The 22,904-nt window shown below is 39.9% G+C and overlaps 1 protein-coding gene across 1 annotated transcript in view; it reads right to left on the bottom strand.

Moving 5' to 3' along the window:
* Positions 1 to 15,899, bottom strand: part of LOC118323370 (protein shisa-6-like) — an 80,470-nt gene extending 64,571 nt beyond the window's left edge. The window contains 4 exon segments of the mRNA XM_035655323.1: positions 644 to 712; positions 1,124 to 1,219; positions 10,120 to 10,277; positions 15,340 to 15,899. Of these exon segments, the coding sequence (XP_035511216.1) occupies positions 644 to 712; positions 1,124 to 1,219; positions 10,120 to 10,277; positions 15,340 to 15,899 (883 nt within the window).
* Positions 15,900 to 22,904: the final 7,005 nt, after the last annotated feature.

The following is a 22,904-nucleotide window of genomic DNA, read 5'->3' as shown; positions in this document are numbered from 1 at the left end:
TACAGCAATGCTAGTGAGATACTCCTAAACAGCTGTGTAACACCGTTTCCGTGTAAACATGGCAAAATAATTAGGGTTATGTTGTGTTTAGAGTTAGGGTTGTGCTGAATTAAGGTACTGGCATCTTTTTTTTCGTTCAATTCAGGCACTGTATATAAGCTGAAATATCATCAAACTCACACTCTGAGATGCAAAATACAGAGTTAAACCCCTTTTTTAAATGAATAAATAAATAAATAAGATGCTCAGCCCCGTCAGATCAATTTGAACGTCTAAATCAAACCTTCACTTACCTCAAAGACACCTAAGAAGCTCTAGACCGTTAATGACAGCGACACCCTCACCTGTCTGACTGTTTGGCCATCACATTTACTCAAACCTGCTGTCAAACAACCACCAGTGGAAATATTTTGGCTCACAAAACCATCTACTGAAAAAAAATCAAATATTTCAACTCTGGCACTCTGCACCCAGTGACTGCACTATGATTATCGGCCAAGGGCACTCGACGTGTGTGTGTGTGTGTGTGTGTGTGTGTATGTGTGTGTAAAGCGTGAGCGACTTTTCTTATCAGGTGCGAGCAGAAAGCAGGTTGTGTGGCTTCTTTTTCTCTAGCATAAAGCAGAACATTTGGAGAACGTACCGTAAGAGATGGGGATGTCCAGATCGCCCTGCCAGGACATCTGCCCTGATTCGTCTATGGAGTGCTGCGCTGTAAAAACAACAACAGGCCCCTTGTTTACAGCTCATTCTCATTCCAACACTGCTTTTGATGTATTAAAACTCCAAAGAAAGACAATAGCGGGGAAATCTACTACTGTGCCATGCTGCACTCACACTGGCTGCCTACCAAGTGCGGAAGTGTTACTTTGTCATTGGAAGTGTGGATTTAGTCATAGATAATAAATGTGTGTGTCGACTTTGCAAGATGTCACTTCAAGCCATTATGTATTGTAAAGTCCAACTTCCACTGAGCTAAAACAAAAATCAGTCACATTATTTGATTTGTTTTTTACTGCACACCCAACTGGCAGAAAGCTTGTGTGAGTGAAACGATTATTATTCTGAACTCTATTGTCAGGATACTGTGAGGTGAAAAACAGATAATGATGATGGACTTTACCTTTCAAGTGGCCACGTCCGAGTGTCACAAACCCAGAGGAGATGTAGTTGTGCATGTCCTGGCCTCCGCTGCGCAGGTTTTCTTTCCCATAGTGCCCTGTTGAGACAAAAAAGTAGTGGAAAATGAATATTTCAGCAAGATATTTTGGTGGTCTAATGGCATAAAGGAGTCAGACCAGGAAGTGGCGCAGCAAATTCATCCTTGCAGAATAAAGGCTTGGTGACATATTATAACAGTTAACACGCTAGCAACATGTTAGGAACATGTTAGTGCTTAGTCACAATAGCCTCAGGGTTGTACATCATTTCAACTGTCAGTCAGCAAGCTTGTAAATTGTTTGCTAACGGAATGAATAAGCTCTAATCTAAGAGGCGTATTTGTACCATGGACTCCTGTCCCATAACTGTCTAAAACAGTTTATGCCCCAACAGAGACAGGTTAAGTAACCTGCAGCACAGCTAATGGAGCTAATTCTGGCAACCCTGGTTCTGGAAGTTTCATTAATTTCCCCCATAGACAATGTTGCATGACTCAAAGTTGGAGCATTTCTACCGATTGGATCACCTTGAAACTCTCCTGGTTAAATCATCACTTAAAATATCAGCTACATGTTAAAATGTGTTTTCTTTATATTCAATAACAAGTCTAAGGTACAAGCCTGCAGCGGCGTAGCTATTATATATGCAGGTGATGCAGTTGCATAGGGGCCTGCAGCAGTTCAGGGTCCGTAACGGACCACTCGTATCTGCACTGCTGCTATAATCTTGATTGATGTGAGCTGAACCGACATCATATGCTGCCTATCAATTTACATATTTCCGCTGTACATATTTATAGTCATCAGTGAGCTTCCATGATGTCTCTGTCTCACACTTGAAGTTATTCACTTTCAATAACAAAACAATATCATGAAACATTTCTACATACAAACACTTAATTGACTCATACCTCTATAGTCACAGATCATCATCATTTTTCATATGTCATGTCTTGTCATTGTGCGCCTTCACTAATAGGATCATGTTTCATATGTGTCAAGGTGCACTGTCACCAGTTAAGTAGTCTAGTCTACCCCTGTTTTAGCCATGCTATTATGGCTCATCCTCTATAGCATGGCTGTCTGTGTTCATTTCATTTAGGTGTCAGCTGTGCAGTGCATTTTGCTGTGACTGGTCGTTTTAAAGCTGAGTGCTATTTCTTTAATTCGCCACTGACATTACATCATGTTACATCTGATTGTGATGGGATGGCCCGCTTTGATCATCTTGCATTAGGGCCCGGCGCTGACTTGTTACACCGCTGCAAGCCTGTGTAAATAAAACTTAAAGGGAGACATTAACTACAATTCCCAGGGTAAATTTCATCAAGAAACATCCAGTCACCAAGCTTAAAACTCTGACTGGCTTCTTCTCCGCACTGGTGGCTGGGGCTCATGGGTATCGACCCATCCGCCATGCCAAAATGAGACAAAACATTATTTCTGAGAAACTAAGTAGAGATAATTAAAACTTACAGCCATATGATCATTACATTAGACTCCCTTTTTTGTATGTGACGTAGCATTAAGGATATCAGTTTAAGAAAATTCTGAAATAACACAGAACAGGGAAAAACACTTCCAGAGCCAGTGGCACCGCAACGATAAGCAGCACTTCAAGCGGCTTCACAACTCAAGCTATAATAGCATTTGGTCAACAAAGACAGGTTGGTATAGGTAAATGCTAAACTAAATGTAAACATGGATTTACTTCAGCCTATGGCTGCAACTAACGATTCTTTTTCGTAATCTATTAATTGCAGATTATTTTCACGATTAATCAATCGCTTTAGTCTTCAAAGTGTCAAAAAAATACTCAGAGCCCAATATGATGTCTTCAAATTGCTTCTTTTGTCCAACCAAAAGTCAAAAAGATTTCAATTAACTAATCAAATGTTTCACATTTTTTCTTTCAAAAGTTGATGAAATAGTTATTTTTCTTTCTTTTCTTTCTTTCTTTCTTTCTCACAGGTGACAAGAATACTAAACAGGCATAAAATGGCATAACTGACAAAAGTGACTCTCAGGTGGGATCATCAGCTCGTCAATATGTAACACTCAAGGATGCCAGAGATGCAATCTGCAGGTTTCAGGGCTTTCATATCATCCCTTTATCATCATTCTCCTTTTCTACAGTAAGTGAAATATTAAATTTAATTGGAAAATAAAATTGAAGTGCTTTTTGCTCCTCAGAGGCAAGAAGATTGGAGTTTGATGCATTTAATTTTAGAATAGATTTGAGCTCTCTTCTTCAGCACACCTCACCCTTTTGGATTTCCCTGTGTTAAAAGATCCCCACGTAATGCAATTTGTACCACATCACTATTGACTCTGCTCTGAACCAGTGCTGTAATTGAGAGTGCGGCCTGAACACAAAGAAGCAAGACAAGGTCCCTGCCAGGACCTTGACAACATTAAATTGTTGTGTCAATCACAGACAAGTCTTACAAAGAATAAGATTCAAGAATGTAGTATTGAAGAAAAGAGGGAAAAAATAAAAAAATCCCATATCTGGAGAGTTGGTTTATCAAACCTCTCTTCCTCGCTCTCTTCCTTTCTGTTAGCCCCTTCTCTATATTACCTAGTGAACAGTTAAATGCCTCTTTCTCAAAGGAACCACTTCAAAGTCAATAACATCACTCAGACCTTTGGGCCTCGGGAAGCCAAGATCGAACAGCATTTCAAATTATCATAATGACAAGAAACACCTGGGACCATTAGGCCTGGTCTTCATCACACCAAAGTTTGGCATTCAAGCCTCAGCAACACAACTCATTTGTTTCTTTTTATCAAACCCAGAGGACTGTTAACTGATTACTGACACACTCTGACCATCTCTGTTAATTTGGGACCTTTGAAGAAATCAGTAAATATCCAGAGAGAAGCATTTCACAGATTTCTTTTCTAGTAGTTTTTAACAGCACAGTGCTGTATCTATGTAGATGTAGTCATATAATACAGTATATCTATGGGATGTCTCCCAGGGTGAAGTGCTGATGATTCATAACCTCCACATGCTCCAAGGACGCCACCGTGGAGCTGAAATCAGGTAGCCGGAGATGCTGACTGTGATATAAATTGCTCCCATGTGGCATGACAAACCTATAGCCCTTTATTATCTCTGGAAATGTTCCTCAAAATTACACTGCATAATGGAATGAGATCTAACCTTTCTTTTAGAGAATTGCCACAATATTAAAGTTTTTCATCATACCTTCATGAATGAAGGGCGAAGTGATTTACTTCAGAGATAAAAACTTAAATCTTCACATAAAAGTGAAATTTACAAAGTAATATTTGAATTGACCTTTAGGGAAATGTAAACAGTTATCAAATTCAAACTCAAGGGTGCATATTTTCTCACTCCAGCCATACAGGATAGGCAAAGGGGGTCATGTAAACACGAAAGGTTTATCTTGAATTACTGTTGCTGTTAACTGTTAACAAAAGGTCAAGAAGAAAAAGAAGATATACTTTATTGATCCCCTAGGGGGAAATTGTTTTTTTCACTCTTTTTTTTTATACACACACACACACACACAGGCTGAAATGAGCCACACCTGTCATGGCACATGTGGACATGCAAAGGGGAGAGATGATGAGTAATGGGGCTTTACTTACTGCCTTGCTCAAGGGCACCGTCTGCCAGTGCACAGGAAGGTGAAACTGGCACCTCTCCAGCTACCAGTCCACACTTCATATTTTGTGGTCTGTGGGACTTGAACCGGCGACCTTCCCAAGCCAAGTCCCTAACACACTGAGCTACTGCCCCCTACCCTAACTAGTATACGTTTTGAAAGGGCTTTACCCACATTTCACCATCTTCATTTTCAGAGCAAAATAGTTTTAAAAAGTTCAGCTCATTCTAATCCTTACAAGACTTCAATTTATGCATTTGTGGCCCAGCTACAGTGGGACCGAAACAGTTAGCGTGCTTTGGAGGAAGTACTGGCAGCCCGGTGGGGCGCCTAGGTGTGACAAATGAGAAGATAACTATTTGTTAACAAAGAAATGGCGGCTCCATATAGGTTAACTTGGATGTTTGCTAACATCAGTTATATCAGAATGGAAGATATTTCTTCTCTGGAAAAGAGCAAGAACGGTACTAAAGACTTTTCATGATCCATTAGGGAGTGAGAATTGGATAGGGTTGTTTAAGAATATCAGGATAAGCAATCAGAGGCAGAGTAGGGCGGTCATCTGGGTGGGGGAAATTATTGTTACTTAAATACACAGTTAAAGCCCACATCAACATGTTTACATCTTGACTGTTTAATGCGTATAAAACGTAAAGAAGGTAAAACAACACAGTTTTACAGGGACTATGTGTGGGACTATTTTAGGACAGAGGCAAGTGACTTTATGTAGTCCCCCGCTGGTTCCTTGGCAACTTCACAGTGATTCAAGACTCTTTAGGATTGCTCCAGCACATTTGAACAGATGGGATAAAGGAAATACAACAATGTTCATTAAGTGAGTTTTAGATGTTGTTGGGCAGATTTTGGTAACTGCCTGTCCTGTAGCTGTGTAGACATGAAAGCTGGTATTGATCTTCTCATCTAATCTGGGAAAGGGAGGCAAATAATATCTATTGCCAAAAATGTGGACTATTCCAATGCTATATTAAATATTATTGTGCTGTACAATAATATATCATAAATTTTGTGTTCGTCCAACTTTGTGGCACAGTGTGTGTTTGTCCGATTTTCTTTTTTCACATGCCTGCAGAGAGCCCCTGACCTCAACCCCATCCAAACCTTTGGATGAACTGGGACGCTGACTGCGAGCCAGGCCTTACCTCCCCCTGAGCCAGACTTATCTCCCAAAATCAATGTTGGACCTCACTAATGCTCTTGTGGCTGAATGGGAGCAAATCCCTGCAGCCAGGTACAAAGGTCTGGTGGAAGGTTTTCCCAAAAGACAGGAGGCTGTTACAGCAGGAGATTAATGGTTTTATAATGACATGTTAAAGATCACATATGGGTATAATGTTTGGGTGTTCACATACTTTTGTCCAGGTAGTGTAAGTCTGTCAAAACAATGGAGGCAGTTTACGCAGTGTAAATGGTTAAACAGCTTAAACATACACAGAAAGCCTCTAACTGTTACTCTACAGGCAGACTCATTTTCATCAGCAACATGACATCATCCTTTGAAAATAACACTTCTAAGTTGGTCTCATGTCATTTTATAGTCGACTTCTGCAGAGTTTAAAAGCTCAAAATGAGCCCAGTTGCTGTGAGTGTCCTACAGTGATGATCCCATTCTTTGTCTGCAAAGTGTGGAAGACATTTGCCGCCTATTTTCACAGCACCATAGAAACTTTAGAGCACAAAATGAGAGAACAGAACAAAACTCTGGGAAATTGAAGTGATAATGCTCACTCTAGGACAATTCTGAGAAGAGAAGTGCTATCCACACTGCAAGACACACTTCATCAGTATCACATGTAGGTATAATACATCTTCTGGAACAGCCAGTGGAATGAGTTCACATCACATACTGCGGATGTTTTGAGTTCAAATCCAGAAATCCACTATTGCTGAGTATCATCAGCCTCTTTTTATTGTTGCGCTGATACTCCACTTTTTGGTTAAAATGCCATAAAATGGTTCTCTCTGGCTTAACTGTAATTATTCTTTTAAAAGCAGTTTTTATCACTTATATATAAAATGAGTGATAAAAAGGATTGAAAAGAGGGAATGAGCCACATAGTGTTTAGGACAGCATCAGTTGAGAGTGGCATCTGACAGCATCAGTACATATTATATTATTCTTTTATGCTGCTACATCAGTCCCACAAAAATCTATTCAAATCTTTCTTTATTCACTTCACCCATTAACTCAGATCTGACCCAGGAGATGGTTTCAGACCAAAGAAATGCTGCAGCTGCTGGCTGCCCTCATAAGGGTCATCTTCCTGAAGTGGTCAATTTTCTTTTTCGAACTACTTATCCTTGACTGCAATTGGGAAACATTATGAGGTCAAATAATTGTGTAAAGCAGAATTTGTAAGAAAAACACACTGCGCCTTTCATAAAGAAACATGAACATGCAATATTGATTGGGAATAAACCTTTATTTATTGAAGGCCTCAAGGGCAAGGCAAACACTGAAGGCTTGAAACCATGAATTAACCTTGAATTACAAAAAGTCATGCCTGTTTTTCTCAGTACTAAAAGGTCAACTAGCTTATATGTATTCAGATAAAATAAAGTCCAATGTTAATAAAATATAACCTGTGCTCCAATAATGCAGACAATTTTAAAGGTCAAAATTGTGCCATTTATCTAGCCACCGTAACTTTCATAAAAACAGAGAGGTCATCTGCATATTGTAACTTTCTGTAATAATTCTTTAAAAGGGAGGGTTATTTAACACGTCAGCTTTGAGTCTGTAAAAGTTGTTGTTGTTGTTTTAAGAACCCTAACCTTAATCTAATTAACCCTATAACTACGTTTTAACCCTTAACCAGTAGAAGTGAAAACCAGACTAAATATCCAAAACAAAAGCAAAATGGCTTGCCTGATTACAGATTTCACACAAAACCACAGGGGGCACACATGCAGTCACAGATTCACATGTTGTAGTAGTAATATGTATGCAAAGCATTAATACTGGAAATATCAGTATTAACACTGAAATCAACTAAGAGAAGCCCAAAGTGAGTGAATATCCAGAAGTCGCATTTAATGAGCTTTGACCATTTCTAAACTGAAAACACACTACACTGAGTCCTCTCTTTTTTTAAGTTCACATCACTCTTGTCATAAATTTGTCATACAATCTGAGTCACGTCTTCCCTGGAGTGCCTCCATCCCTGCTTGGACACTCTCCACCCTGCTTTCTGAAGCCTTTTCTCTCATTCACCCCAGCAATGTGACGTCCTGGTACTTTTCACCCAGCAAACAATAGGAGGCTGATATGCACAAGGTTGGACAATTAAGACATCTTTTCTGTGGGCGTTATCATAGAATGAACAAAATAACAATGTGTGGCTTTGTGAATCACACAGAGGAATAATCTTTGCTCTGTGTTTGCACTCACAAACAGAGGCACTGTAGCCTACAACGTGAACTATGGTAAGTTTGAGTGCACAGCAATTAGCACTTTATTAGCTTTGGCTGTTACATTTTTCAATCGGTCTTGATGTGCCATTTACAAAGACCTACGAGGTCATTACATTTGAATGAGAAAGCCTGTGACGTCTTGTCATACTGCATACTGTATTTTTCAGAGATGTGCTCACAGTTCAGACATTTTTCTGCTGCTGATACAAATTCTACAACACAGAAAGTTTACAAATACACAAGGACAAGGTAAATTGAGCTCAATAAAGGTTTTATCTAGATGGAAGGGTGGAATTTTAAACCTGTTACATTGTTTTTGTGTGTGCAATCACTGCTTTGGTGTTCGTGTGCTGCTTTTTCAAAAGATCAGCTGTCAATCAGTTTGGCCAGCATGGTGACATCGTCTCTGAAGTTCCTTTAGGTGGGGTTCAGGGCCAGATTAACACACAAGCTGGCCTTGAGGCAAAAATGAACTGTGCCACCCCCCCAATGATGCCTTCATTTCTCCCACTAGTAATCACAATATATACTAGCAAAATAGTCTTTAGAGAAAATATAACTCAGGGCCACTCTACCCAAAGAGATGGGGCCTTAGCAACAAGTAATGCTGCAGGTGTTGCCTTTCATAAGGTTCCTATAGTTTAATGTGCTTTAGTGGTGCATGCAGGAGGAAATTTGCACTAAATAAAATTATCAACCACTTATTACCACACAGTGAACCTGGAATGCTTGCATGAATTGTTTCCCATTTTGCCCATTTGATAATACAGTCTCTGTGGCACTATTTTCTTGTCTGTTCTCCGGCTACATTTTTTTTCTCATTCCGAACAATTGTTTGATAAACTTCCCCCATCTCCATCATAAATAGTCATTTTAAGATTAATTACTATTTAAAGTGATGGATAACTTTCATAAATCTATTGTGGACTTTGGTTGTAACATCCATTTGCACCCTAAAATCTTTAAATTTCCTCCCAGCTCTGGGTTTATGTTTTCAAACTTGATAACGTTCAAAGTTGAGTCTCGACACATCAGTGCTAAGAGTTACGAATAGATAGTACAAATAGAGACATCATTTGTATGAAAATTATACTTTAAATACTGCAGACCTATGACAAAGATAATTTAGGACCATCCGGATTGGTGTCCATGCATGGTGTAATCTACTTTTCTTTGAACTTATATACCATTTAAATAGTCATTCTGCAGCAAAAAAGTGAGGAAAGCAGCTCACATCCTGCAGTTCAGAACAGTCTGTATCAGCTCTCCTCTGACACATCCCCTCCATGTTGGGTGGTGGTGTTGGAGAAAAGGGTGGAGGCAGGGTGACATGAGAGTGAAACATAACACTGTTGAATCTGGGACACCATACTAGGGCACTTAGCAAACGAGCTCATCCCTGGAGCAGGGATCTGGAGACCAACCGGATAAAAGTATGAGGAACAGCGTTGCACGACAGAATTATCTCTGGACAAAAAGCTTGCGTCTCCCGCAGAAGATGATAATTTGCATCTCAATTTTGAGCCAATGCTGAGTAGGCTTATGGGACTGCAGCATGAAGGAGACGAGAACTCAGCCAGGGCCTTGCATTTAAGTCGCTATATATATCTTTTATATGTTTCTTGTTAAGAAAGATTGAGGGGGAAAGCTTAAGATTCACAGCTTGTCCATCCATTTCAGTGGATGTCAATCACAGGATGTTGTGGCAGATTTAGGAAAGCGAATGAGTTCTTTCTTTACAACACTGAAGCTTTACACAGTTGTAGTTGGATTTTTTAAATGTACATGCAGTGAAAGTGACACATAAGACAAGATGTTTGGCCTTCAAACACACTCTAGTTCACAGTCGGAGCTATTCATCTGTATAAAAGCAGAGTATTGTCACCTACCGTGGTTTGCTGCCTTGGTGTGAACAGGTGTGTAATGATTCTTCGAGGTTCTGACCGGCGTCTCATCTTTGGGTGACCCATCAATCGCTGCAATGTTTTCATGTTCATACTGAGATACTGGAACTGGTCCTTGTTGCCTCAGAATGTCTGCCAGGGCTCTGAATAGAAATCACACAAGTGAAAAAAAATGTTTAAACTGAAATGTTTCTCTTCCCCAATTACCAACATTTCCTTTTTTTTCTCCTTGCCATCCCCCTTAAGGTCTTCCTAATTTATTTAGCTACAGCTCCAATTTGAATCATGGAGGTTTGGAGTGAGGCAGAGAGGAAATCCTAATTACACCCAGAGTCACAAGGGAGATAGGGAGTTTCAATAGCACGGTACACAAGGTACATACAAGTCCTATTATATGCGCCGGACTCAAGCTCAAGGCCCGTTTATTAAGAGTTTAGTCAGTGTCTCTTCTTCGAAGCCACAAAATAAAAGCAATATTTCATAAACACCAATTCCAACTTTTGTAGGCATACTGACAGTCTGTGAGATGGAGTGCCCGCTCTGCGCTTTCTTAAAGGAAATGAAAGGGCAATTTAACTGTGTCAATGTCAACCTAAACCAACCACACAGTCCACTTTTCCATAACTCTGTGACTTTGGGAGATATACAGTATATTAATAGCATTTCCCTTCCAGGATGAGCACACTTTAGCCGTTTCTTTTTCGCAGACAGAGGCGACCTGATTTTGCATTGTCCCAGTTGGCTGCTATGTCGTGTGCAGCAGGAGCTACAGTATAGTTTGAAGGAACAGGCCCAACTTTTAACATATGTGTGGATAAGAATGAATAACATTTGGCACATACAAAAGACTGTTGATTGTTGTCAAGTCAAATCAAAACAGTGGGAGCATTAGTCAGAAATGCAGTGACTGATTATAATCCTAACAGAGCCAGATGGATGCTGCATTTTTAAGGTCAATCAGTATTTTAAAGGTTTAAAAAATCTGTTTATATTGGCCAATTCTCTTTTTAACACACTATACTGTAAATCCTAAAACCTTTTTGATAAGGATTGCTTAAAGTTGGCTAGTAAAGAATTGTGCAAATTGTGACAAAAGGTGAAGACACGTACTGTACTGGATACTTTTCAGTTGAAAAATTAGCTTAGAATGATACAATTAACTTTATTTTTATAGCACTTTTGTTAAATTTATTTGAAGAAAAAATGTAAAGTATGAAAGGATAATGTTTTAAGAAGAAATTTTAATGAAAAAGATGAAGACATTGCTTGTCTGATATCAGTAGGTGAAGTATGGAGGCTCTAATTGCAAAGGTCTGGTCCCCCTCCTTCATGAACAGAGCCTATGAATAAGCAGAGTCCTATCTACTGATATAAAGTAATGCATAGGCATATAAGGAGTCAGCAAATCTGTGATCTATTTAATGCCTTGAAATTCCGCAATATGATTTTAAAATCAATGTGGAAACAAAGCGGTATAAAGTAGCTGAGGATGTGAACCGAAAGCAACAGTAGGCCAAGAATGGACCTTTGGGGAACGCCACAATTGAACAGATTTACAGTGGAACAGGAATCTGCTATTACAAGAAAAGGTTCTATAAGAGAGGTATGAACATAACTGTTTAAAAGGTCCAGTGTGTAACATTTAAGGAGGATATATTGGCAGAAATGGAAAAATAATATTTATGGGAATGTTTTCATTAATGTATAATCACCTGAAAATAAGAACTGCTGTGTTTTTGTTACCTTGCCTTAAACTACAGTGTCCATCTGTTTTAGGAAATAACTGAAAATAAAAAATGAAAATATATATTTGTGACCCATTTTTAAAGATTTCAATCTTCAATAGTAACCGATTGTCTGGGGGCCGCAGACGGCATTGGAAATCAAAAAATATTGAAAGACTAACACATTGTTGGTTTAGTTCTTTTCAAGGGATTTATTGACAGTAACAAAAATATAGAACACCACCAGCCTTATCCTTTAAGATGAGGCCATCTTTCTGGATGGTGTAGGAGAACAGAGAGATCAGTCTAATCAAAAGCAAAACTAAACTAAACTGTCATCGCTCGTCATCGTTCCCTAGTGGAGAAACTAATGACGACGATGACCTAGAATATATCTTTGGTGCTGCTGTACTGAAATCTGTTGGTCTTTATAGTCCAACATATTTGCTGATACCAGTATTTCTGTTTTATGATAAACTCGGTTGATATTGGCTCTAAATCCTAAGGGCAGACTTCTTATTAAACTTTGGGCTTTTTCTGTGCCTTTTAAATTCATCTTTCACTTATTTTGCTTCTATTTTTGCCAATTCGCAGTCGTCTTGTCATTTAACTCAGTTTCTCAGTCCTGCAATCGGAGAACAAAGCATTATTCTCCCCAGCTAGCCCGGCATAAATTGCATCTTGGTTTGCAGAAGGTGATCAATAAAACCTGTTCAAATCACTGGCTTTAGCTCTCACTCGGCATTTCTTGTGTTTCGGTGAAGGTCACAGACCAAACAGCAAAGGTCTGCCAACAGCTCAGTATTCTGCTCACAGTCCTCCCTCAGTTGCAGAGGTAGGAGTCTAAATTACATTACAGAAGCTCCGGAAATTAACAGAGAAGCTCCCACTTTTTAGGACCAGACCCTTGCCAAATATAAAGCTAATCCCATGTTCCACCACTTCTTTTTGGTCACGCTTGTCAGCATGAATGTCTGCTGCCAGCCTCTGAGGTCTATTCCAGCAGACATCATTACGACAGCTCCGTGTGCCAAATGGCCGGTGAAAATAAACAAATCATAAAAAGAATTACAAAAAAACGCTATTGAGCACCCAGCAAGCCATGCCTCCTCATTTAATTGACCTCACTCTAAACTCTCATGGCCACTGCTCATATTGAAGTGGTGGCATTAAGCAGATCCACTTGAAAGTACGCCCCATGGCTAGGATAGAAGTGCAGTAAGAAGACATTAACTTCAACATCTCTTCATTTCTCAGAGCAGAGATGGAAAAAGTGCTGCATCATGAGCTTTGTTGTGCCTTTTTGTGTCAGTTGTTTCAAATAAAACACTGTATTATGGAGTCTCATGAGTCCATATGGATATTAAAAGCTGACTGTGCCAACTTTTGAAAAGACACTTACGGCAATCACTGGAGCTTAAATTGCATCTATAACTGATCAACTGAAAGAGCTCCTTTGTGTTGTTGTCAGGGCTAAAATTTTGACTTTTTTATTAGGAATGTGTCACTGTGTTTCTCTGAACAAGAAAGCTGAGTAATCTCCTTTGACATTTTCAAAGCAGCAGGCACCAAAGTTCAATGAACAAGGCATAACAATGCTCAATTATCTTCATATCTCCAAATCAATGCTACACGTCCCCCTCTGCTCCGTCCAAAATGGACTCTGGAGAAAGGCAGGTGACTCAAGTAACTCTTGGATAAGAGCAGTGACTAAGTGACTATGATTTGTTCTTCACCAGTGGGTGGAAAACATGCAATTTTATTTAGACCCTACCTCAATTAAAAACCCATTTATCCTTTTATACATTTTCAGTACCTGCGTCAGTGAGGAGGGAGAGTTATCCCAGCATGCATTACACAAAAGACAGCCGGCACAGTTATATTTCAGTCTTGTACAGACACATTCAATTTCAGGTTCACTTTTCACCTGCCCTGCCTGTCTTTGAGCTGTGGGAGGGAACCTGAGTGAACTGGACGAAAACAAGCATCCTGACCACCGAACCACCCCAAACATGTGTCAATCCTTCATAAATGTAAAAAATAATGGTAAAAAAGCTAAATCATACCTTCCCTCAGGCTTTTCCACACAATACACCAATTTTGTAATGCTTTCATACACGGAACTGCTGTTATCTGCACTTGTGTCCTGAAACAGACCTCCCACAGAGCCTCAATAGACTAACTTGGAGTGTTACAACGCCAGGAGTGATAAAGCCAAAGCTGTAACTAATTTTTATTATCAATTAAACATTTGCTCTATAAGATATGGGAAACCAGAAAAAAATTATTTTCGTGAATATTTAACGTTATTAAGAAAAACCTACAATTTGAAACCAAATTTTACGTAAGCTGTCTGGATGCACTTGATGTTTAAAACCACTCAGATCATCTCACTCTGAGAAAAACTGAAATCTCCTGCCACCATTTGTATTGTGTTACATACTCTACATTAACATGGAGCTTATCAAGAGACCATCAGTCTTTTAAATGCCCAATTATGGCAATAATTTGGTCATTTGAGTTGGTTTTGGGGCGACAAAGGAGATGCAGCGTAAATCCTTTGAGCTTCTCTGGGAGGTTTGTTTCAGGACAGATAACAGCAGTTCCTTGTGTGAAAGTATTACAAAGAAAATTGCCAACATTAAGAAATCATTTGGTGTTTTGATGATGGTGAGAAAAATGTTGTTTTACGTCTGTTCCCGGCGTCCCTACACAGCAGTTTGTGACCGAAATGACTATGGGATGTGTTTTTATGTTTGCTTTCACGCTCATCGAGCAATTCAGTGACTAATGGTGCCTTGAGGATTTACAGATATTGTCATTATAGAAGAGACCACTCCCATCAGGGTGAACGTGATCACTCACAATGGCTTTCAGTGGCATTTACTTTATCCCTCTTGGGTTGAACGGACACAAAATACCACCCGCTCCCCCTCCTGGGACTGACACAGAATGGGATGTGTACCATAGAAAGGTATACAGTCTTCACATTTTTTGACAGGGAGGCTCTGGGGAGGAGAGTAATGGCATGTGTTAAAGGGCATGAGCGGGATTGAACCTGTGATATTGAGGTTGTAAGCTCTGTAGGCTGCTGTAAGTCAGCTGATAGATTTTCACTTTGAGGATATTGATAGGAAATGACAGTCATGTTTTTACAGTACAGAGAAAAATGTGTTCAACTCTCATTTTAGGCTCAAATTGTAGATTTAAGCAGTTTTATGTGACAATATGAGGTCTTTTTTCTATAGTTTATAGCATTCTGATTAAACTGAAGATTAATTTAACACATTTTCTCACTAAAATATAAGCCAGTAATGCAATGAGCACACTAGAAACACAGCCCCGGGAATATATGAGTGGGTATAGTCCTAAATCCTGTTTGTCCACTTAAAGCTGGGAAGCTCTGAAAACATTTTACAATAGTTATTTCAGCTTTTTCAGCTCATCATCTGAGAAAATGAGTATTTAAGGGAACTCTTACCTGTGCACATTCATTTCCTGAGGCGGCTTGGTGGCTTTATCATAGGCAACTTTAGCAGAAATCCCAATGGCGATGATGAGCGCTACGACCCCGCAGGTGATGTACACCGTGGTGTTGGTCTGGTCCAGCTCCGGGTCGTACATATCACCTGTTGGCGCCGGTGAAGGGGGCTGGGTTTTGATCCAGTCCGGAGTGTTGTAGTTGGTGCAGGTCTTCTGCTCCAGCCGCTTCCCCCGGTCCGCGCAGCAGAAGCGCAGGAAGCAGCTGCCGCAGCAGAAGCGGTGGTCGGTGTTGTTGCAGGAGAACTCTTTGTCGTACTGCCCGCTCACGTCGTAGTAGCCCAGGCAGGTGTCGTGCTGGACCGAGGGAGCCTGGACCTGGGTGATCTTCCCCGGGACGACCGCGGCCAACGGGACCGCAGTGGTGCTGCCGTTGACCTCCTTCACCTTTGGGTTCCTCCTCGGCGCGATTTTGTTTCTTTTATTGGTGGTGGCGGCGCACAGGACATTCAGCGGGTCTAAGTAAATCAAAAGAAGCAGAAGGTGCTTTATCCCCATCATTTGAGGACGCGCTGGTGTTTGTTCTTCGGCCTCCACTCTCTTCTGTCTGATCCTTCTCTCTGAATGTCACTCTTCCACTTCTTACCGAGTGGAGCTTCTTGCGGGTTTCTTCATCGCAGGTACTCCTTTATGTGCCAAGCTCTCGCTGACGGACTTCGACTGGCAGACTTTGCGCTCAGCACACACACAGTGCATCTTCTGACTTGGTTGTCATCCAGTATAGAGCCTTTTTTTCTTGTAAAAGTTCGTTGTGGGCCAAATGTCCTCTTTGATTTCGGCTGCAGAGAAGCGATAAAGACCCGATGTCCTCCAGGGAAATCTGTCTTGTCTTTACCATGAGCTGCTGCTCTTGAGTATGGAGAAGCTGGTAGTTACACTGTGGAGAAGAGAGGCATTTAAAGAGCGATTCAGTTGGTGAAATAGGACTTTATGTGTGGCCATGTATCCATTATAAACTTTAGCAATAAGCAGGTTTTATAGAAGGAACAGTTCGGATCCATAAATGGCCATAAAAGGACTCTGCGAACACTTTCAGCACCACGGACAGCGCCCAAGTTTCCATTTGGCTGTTTGGAGTCAGCGCGCCAAAAAAGTGGAAATATTACAGGCTTCTTTTCTGATTTACCTTCAAACAACAAACACTGGGATATTTAACTACACAACACATGCAATCCGTTCAGGAACTGCACAGGGATTAGAAATGTGCCTCTGTGGAGCGTTTTTTCGCCTCCTTCGCATTTATTTTACGCACGAACTTTCTTTCATCCTTTCATCCGACTTCCTGAGTGGAAACTGAGCATTAACATTCATTTTCTAATGAGAGATTAAAAAAAAAAAAAAAGAAGACAGAGTGAGAGAGAGAGAGAAGGTGATGAGGAGGACTTACCGGGTTAACGGTGGCCGGTAACGGGGTTGTCTGAGCCACTGCCACTGAATCAAAGAGCCTCAGCAAGACAAGAGGCAAGACCTCGCTCTCCTCTCCGGCCCGCCTCCCTCTCTCTCTCTCTCTCTCCCTCTCTCTCTCTCTCTGTTTCNNGTTATTATTAAGTATTATTATTGCTACAGTTACTGTTGTCGCTGCTCGCTGTCCCCCATCGTTGCTGCTGTCATCGTCATCGTCTTTTTCATGATCGTCATCGATCATTACTATTAATGTAGTTGTTGCTACTGTTGTTGCTGTACATCTGTCTGTCTCTCTCTGTTTCTCTCTGTTTCTCTCTCTCTGTCTCTCTGTTTCTCTCTCTCTCTCTCTGTCTCTCTCTCCCACGTCACCGATTCAGGTACCTCAGTTAATTATCAATCGGTATCTCCACCACCTCCCCCCTCCCCCCCTGCTATTGGTCATTTGCCTCCAGGCTTCACTCGATAACTCGCGGAGGTGAAGAAAAACAGAAAGATAACTGTTTCAGAAATTGTGTGTAAGAGGCGAGGCGCTGCTGTGTGTGCACATTCACGCATCAGTGCACACACAAGCTGCATCCACTCACAAGTCAGTGTTGCAGTGCGCACGGTGCCCTGTGTGTGTGTGTGTGTGTGTGTGTGTGTGTGTTTGCAGGCAAATGTGAAAACATGCCCGAGCTGGTTTACTTTAGAATTATAAATCAAATGCCATGCAGTGCAGGAGGAAGTGGGAAATCTCTATTCTGACTTGTAAAGGAAATCCAGTTGCTGGATGTATTGAAAGGGTTATATGGGGGAAAATTCGGACTTTTAATCTCAGAATTTTTACTGTCAAATCCTGATGTTGATCATAGTTGAGCTTTTTGCCTTTATCTGACATGACATGCAACACAGGCCCATGGTCTGAAAGGACTCGGCCTTGGTACCAGGTGAGCTATAGGCTGCACGACCCTCTGATAATCTAATATCACAAACTTTTTTTCTCAGAAAAAAGAATGATGACTTAATTCTGATTTTAATTTTTTTATTTGACTTCAGTATAAACATAACTTTATTTTCAGATGTTCAACCTTTATCTGAAAAGTCCAACTTTACTCTCAGGATTCACTTCACTATAGGAATTATGACTTTATTGTCTAAATTCAGACTTATACCTCAGACATTAGAACTTTTTTTAAATGTAATTTGACTTTATGTTGATTTGTGTCGTCATTCTGATATTTTCTAATTTGTGAAACGTTAATCTAAAAATTAAAACATCATTCTTAGACTTCATTTTCCAAATCTTGACTTTTTTGCATATTCTTCCACCGGGTTGGGTTTCTTCGAGAAGCACACAACTCTTGTTTCATCAACCATTAACATCTGATTTGAACCTACATTCAATTCATTTATAGATCAGTCAATTTATCGATGCTTCCAGAGTACAACAGTCCATCCCCACAAAGGCATTACAAGGAGAAAAAATGGGAGCAGAGGAGATTTAATCGTATTCACAAATGTGTTTCAATCTGGTAAAATCTGGTTGTACCAGATGGTGAAAATGACCACATTAAAACATCCCAGACAGGTGATTTGACAGCAAAAGGAAATCGTATCAAACTGACTTTCAAATACTTTGCTGTCATTGCCTGAACTGTCCTCATTCACTCAGTTATTATCCGGCATGTCAAAGCTCATCCATCTGGTGTGCAGACTAAAACCACTGCCAAGATTTATTTGTTTTAGCCAGCTTGAGTGCTATTTGATCAAGGTGAATGCTGTTTGACCAAGGTCTGCTGTTATTACCTTTTATAGCAGAGAGGTTCCGTGTAGCCCCCAGTGGGGCAAGGTGATTATATTCTTTGGAGGCCTCTGCAATATTTAACTACACTGAAGTTATGACACTGTTCTTAAATAACCACGAACCACCCGTCTTTATCAACGAATTCTTTATATAAGTCAGCAGGACTGTGATCTCCTGAAGTTTATCTTTTGTTTTTTGTAGCTCATCCAAGCACACTGTAAAACCTGATGAGTTAGTTCAACTCAAACTGTTTGAGGAAATTGAATGACTACTCTTTACTTTAGGATTAAGTTAAGTTATTTTAAGATATGCTGTTAGCTTTTACAGTGCAAATTCCTATTAATACGTTTTAAAATGGTGAACCTTGAAACAACAGTTACCTCAACAAAGTTGTCACCAGTAAAGTAATCCAAGGGATTAGCTGGTCAAATTTGAGATATTAAGATTGTTCAAGAAAAAGTTAAAAAAAAATTTAGAGTCAGGAAAGCTTTAAATTTTAAGACACCATGCCTGATTGGAGGCACAGTGCAGTTTTAAAGTCAGTGTACACATTTCCTCCTGGACAATGTTTGCTTGCAAATCTTTCAGCTTTAATCCCTTGCAGTCATTTGAGGTTTATATTCAAACAAAACCCACAGTATGTTCTGTGCCATATTGATAAAGATATGGGGGAAATAATCAATTATTCTTGTGTGAAACTATGAAATTATTCTGTCTGTAGCTTCTCAAATCATTTAATAAATAAATAATAAGAACATCTACATGTTCTACATTTAGTGTTCTATATATATATCTTTACTATTGTAACACTGGACATTTTGTCTTGTGCATCATTTTAGACACATTTCCCCCAAATTCACCCTGACATTTTTGCTATCTTATAACTAGATACTAGCCTATAAACTATGGACTGTTTGAGACCCCTAGACCACTATTGCACCACTGACTTTTGACATATCAATTTACTTTCTCAAAATTATGACCTAGCATCACGTGTTCAACTTATAGAGTCAATATGTATGACTTGATATGTGTGATATGCCAGTTCCATTTGCTGATGAAGACTATGAGATGTAGATCTCTAATTATTAAAAACAATGAGAGAAAGTACACAATCCACCTTTTCTTGCTTTAAGTACTAACATTTTTATATTAAAGGGTCACCTTTTCCCAAAACAGTTGGGAACCACAGTGCAGACATAAATTCTTGAGCAGGTCATTAAAACTCACATGTGTCTGCACTCTTTGCACCATTCAGTCACTTCAAAAATGATTCCTGCTTCATTTATACTTTTACTACTAAGCTTCGCTGCTAATTTCACACCCACAGACAGAAGAGGAAGTGGACCTTAATTGTCCACCCATACTTTACATCAGTCATGTGATCTACTCATGCAGGCCTTAGAAATAAAGTGTGATCAACTCCACAGCGCCCCTGACAGCGGCGTACAGATAATATGACAAGGAGACAAGAAAAAGGGCAGGAAGCGTTTGATGAATGTCTTTCCACACTGGATGCTCTGGAAGTCAGCATTTGCAAATTGGCCCTCCATTCCTCTGTCAGTCAAAATGGCACATCAGATGGCATGTTGAGCACAAAGGGAAGAGGAATTGTCCATTAGTGTTTAACAGCTCCGAGTGCGCAAAGCTGGCCTCAGCAAAAAGTGCTGACAGGTAACAACGGGGTCGACATTGGCTGAGGAATAATGAGACCATATTTCCACAGAAGAAAGAAATAATGAACGACACCAAAGAGATCTTGGAGCTCAGAGTCGTCTTTCCACGCCAACAGCACAAAACAATGACACAGGCGAAGTAATACAGCTCTTTACACCACTGCGGGAAGGCTCTTGAAAGCACTTGCCTTGTAATTGTCACGTTGATTAGTATCACGGATATTTGCCCCACATTCTGTCTCTAGTATCTAGTTGGACTATATTTTGTCTTTCAATCAGGGATTTTATGTGGGTCTTGATTTGGTTTCGCTCAGAGCACCAACCAAAATGTCTGCCCCAGTTCTGGTGCAGAGGGGAATTGCTCTCCTCTGACACCGGCCCTGTTCAAGGGTCCGCTCCGTCGCCTTTGTTAATGAGCCAGGCAGTCTCGACATGTTTCAAAAGCTCAACACTCGATGCAAAGTGAATCTTAACACCATTTTGGTATGACTGTGCATCACTAAAGGGGCCACGAGGCTCATATCCTGTCGACCTTGTAGGTGTCGAGTCCTCCATACTGTTCCTCTTCACTTTAAGTGGTCCCATAATAATCTTTACTTTACATCAACCACACAATCCTGCAGAGATATCCACCATTTTGAAGTCATCAGCATATAAAATTAAAGGTTTGAGCAACAGACAAAAAAAACAAAGCAAAAAATTCAGGACAGAAACAGTAAATTTTTAAGTATTTACATAATGATTAAAATATATAAATATTTTCAGAGTTCATTTTCATTCATAGTTACAATGACATAATAATGCCAATAACATTTTTATTTGCAGATTTTATTGGTGACAGACATATTTAGGTAACTTTTTATTTATTTGGGCATGCAGGTAAAAATAGTTTTAGTTTTTACTTTTATGATTATTAAATCATAAATCACCAATTGTTGATTCATTTATTTACCTTTCACAATTTATTCATATGTTTCTTTATTTCATAATGTCTTCGGGGTTCATCAAAAAGGAAGCAGAAAAACATTTTTATGTCAGTGATATGCAAAAATATTCCGGAATTACAACAGATTTTAACTTGTAAGGAATAAGAAAAGGTTTTGATTGACAATTTCTCTAGCAAAAAGTTATTTATTAATTACAAGAATCTCTTGAGGCAGAACAAAACATTGCCGTTAATAGATAATATTTTTAGTGATGACAGGGTGCCGGTGCACTCTGACTGAGCTTGTTCTACTCTGCCAACCCACCTGTCACAAAGACTTTTATTCCCACGTGGAAGAGATCCTGATGATCTAATGAATTATTTACAAAATATTATGTAAATGATGAAAATCTTTGTTGCCCTTTTTTTCATGGAGAGTGCTCTTCTTACACCCTGCTGGGAAAACTGAACCAAGTTGCACAAACTGAAGCTCTCTCGGTATACTTGATGCAGCTGGCTGTATAAACAGAAAATTAACTATTTACATTTGTTTCCAAGGAGTCTTTATTTGATTTAGTGCACTAAATGGTGTACAAATGGCAAGAACTGAAACAATCAAGTTTTTAATGTAAATATAAGATCATGTCCTTCATTACATTAAAGGGATGCTTTCAAGTAAAAGGAATTAAAGTCTTAAGGGACAATTCATCAGAACTGCTTTCAGATGATCAAATAGCTTCGGAAACTGATCCTATGTTAGATCAGGATGGTGAGTGTCCAGCAATTTCTTTTTGAATCCGATAATCCGTTATTCAAACCCACTACACACAGCGGTCGGTCAGCTGTACAGGAGTGAAAAAGTGTGACCGTTTAAACTTTCTTTTTGAACACACATTTTGTGCTGTGGTCAACAACAAATCCTACAAATTTCTTCTTTTCTAGTAACCCGGCCTTTAAGGTGCTAAGATGTACCATTAATGGGATGGTTGTTGCCTGACAAACCCTTTGTCACCTCAAGGGATAATCCAAGCTTGAGGTCAGCTTCAAGTGGAAATGGTTAAGGTTGGTCAAGAAAATAGAATCATTCGATGCTTGTCAGCTAAAAAAGGTCAAACGTTAGGGTTACTGCTGCACACTTGGCAACAAACTACCCCAGTGAGCAGAGGATCAGTGTGACAAAACCAACAGGACGAGGTGGATATCATTGGGAAAAAGCTCCAGCCTGCCTTTTGGATTAATGGGAGCCAGTCGTAACAAGTGTCAGTGCACGGAAGGAAGCGTGCATCCAGTCATGGACGTGAGGTTTGTGATTGTGACAGGATGTAAACATTAATGGCGTCCTCCTTGGCTGAGCTGTATCATTAGCTACCTCACCTAACACCACTGAGATAGCTAACGTTAAGCTACGGTCGGCAGGTGGTTTGGTTATAAAAAAAAAAAATACTTCCTACATGAAACTGCTCACAACAAGGTCTGTGGATTATCATTAACTGGGTCATGATTCCTGGAAAGAGACATTGTTTTTCAAATATATTTTTTTGGCAGTCGAGCACCATCTGGTTCCGTTATGTTGGAGAGAAGGCCTACCTAGAATCGGGGTCTGCTCAAAGTTTCAAGTTTTTCCTTGCCACTGTTGCCAAGTGCTTGGTCATGGTGGGAACTGTTGGGTCTACCACAACCAATATCTGTAAAACTTGGCAACTCACACCAAAACAATC

The sequence above is a fragment of the Morone saxatilis genome, unplaced genomic scaffold (assembly GCF_004916995.1).
Source record: "Morone saxatilis isolate NCDOM2014 unplaced genomic scaffold, NCSU_SB_2.0 Contig14, whole genome shotgun sequence".
NCBI lineage: Eukaryota > Metazoa > Chordata > Actinopteri > Moronidae > Morone > Morone saxatilis.
This window is presented reverse-complemented; position numbering and strand designations above follow the sequence as displayed.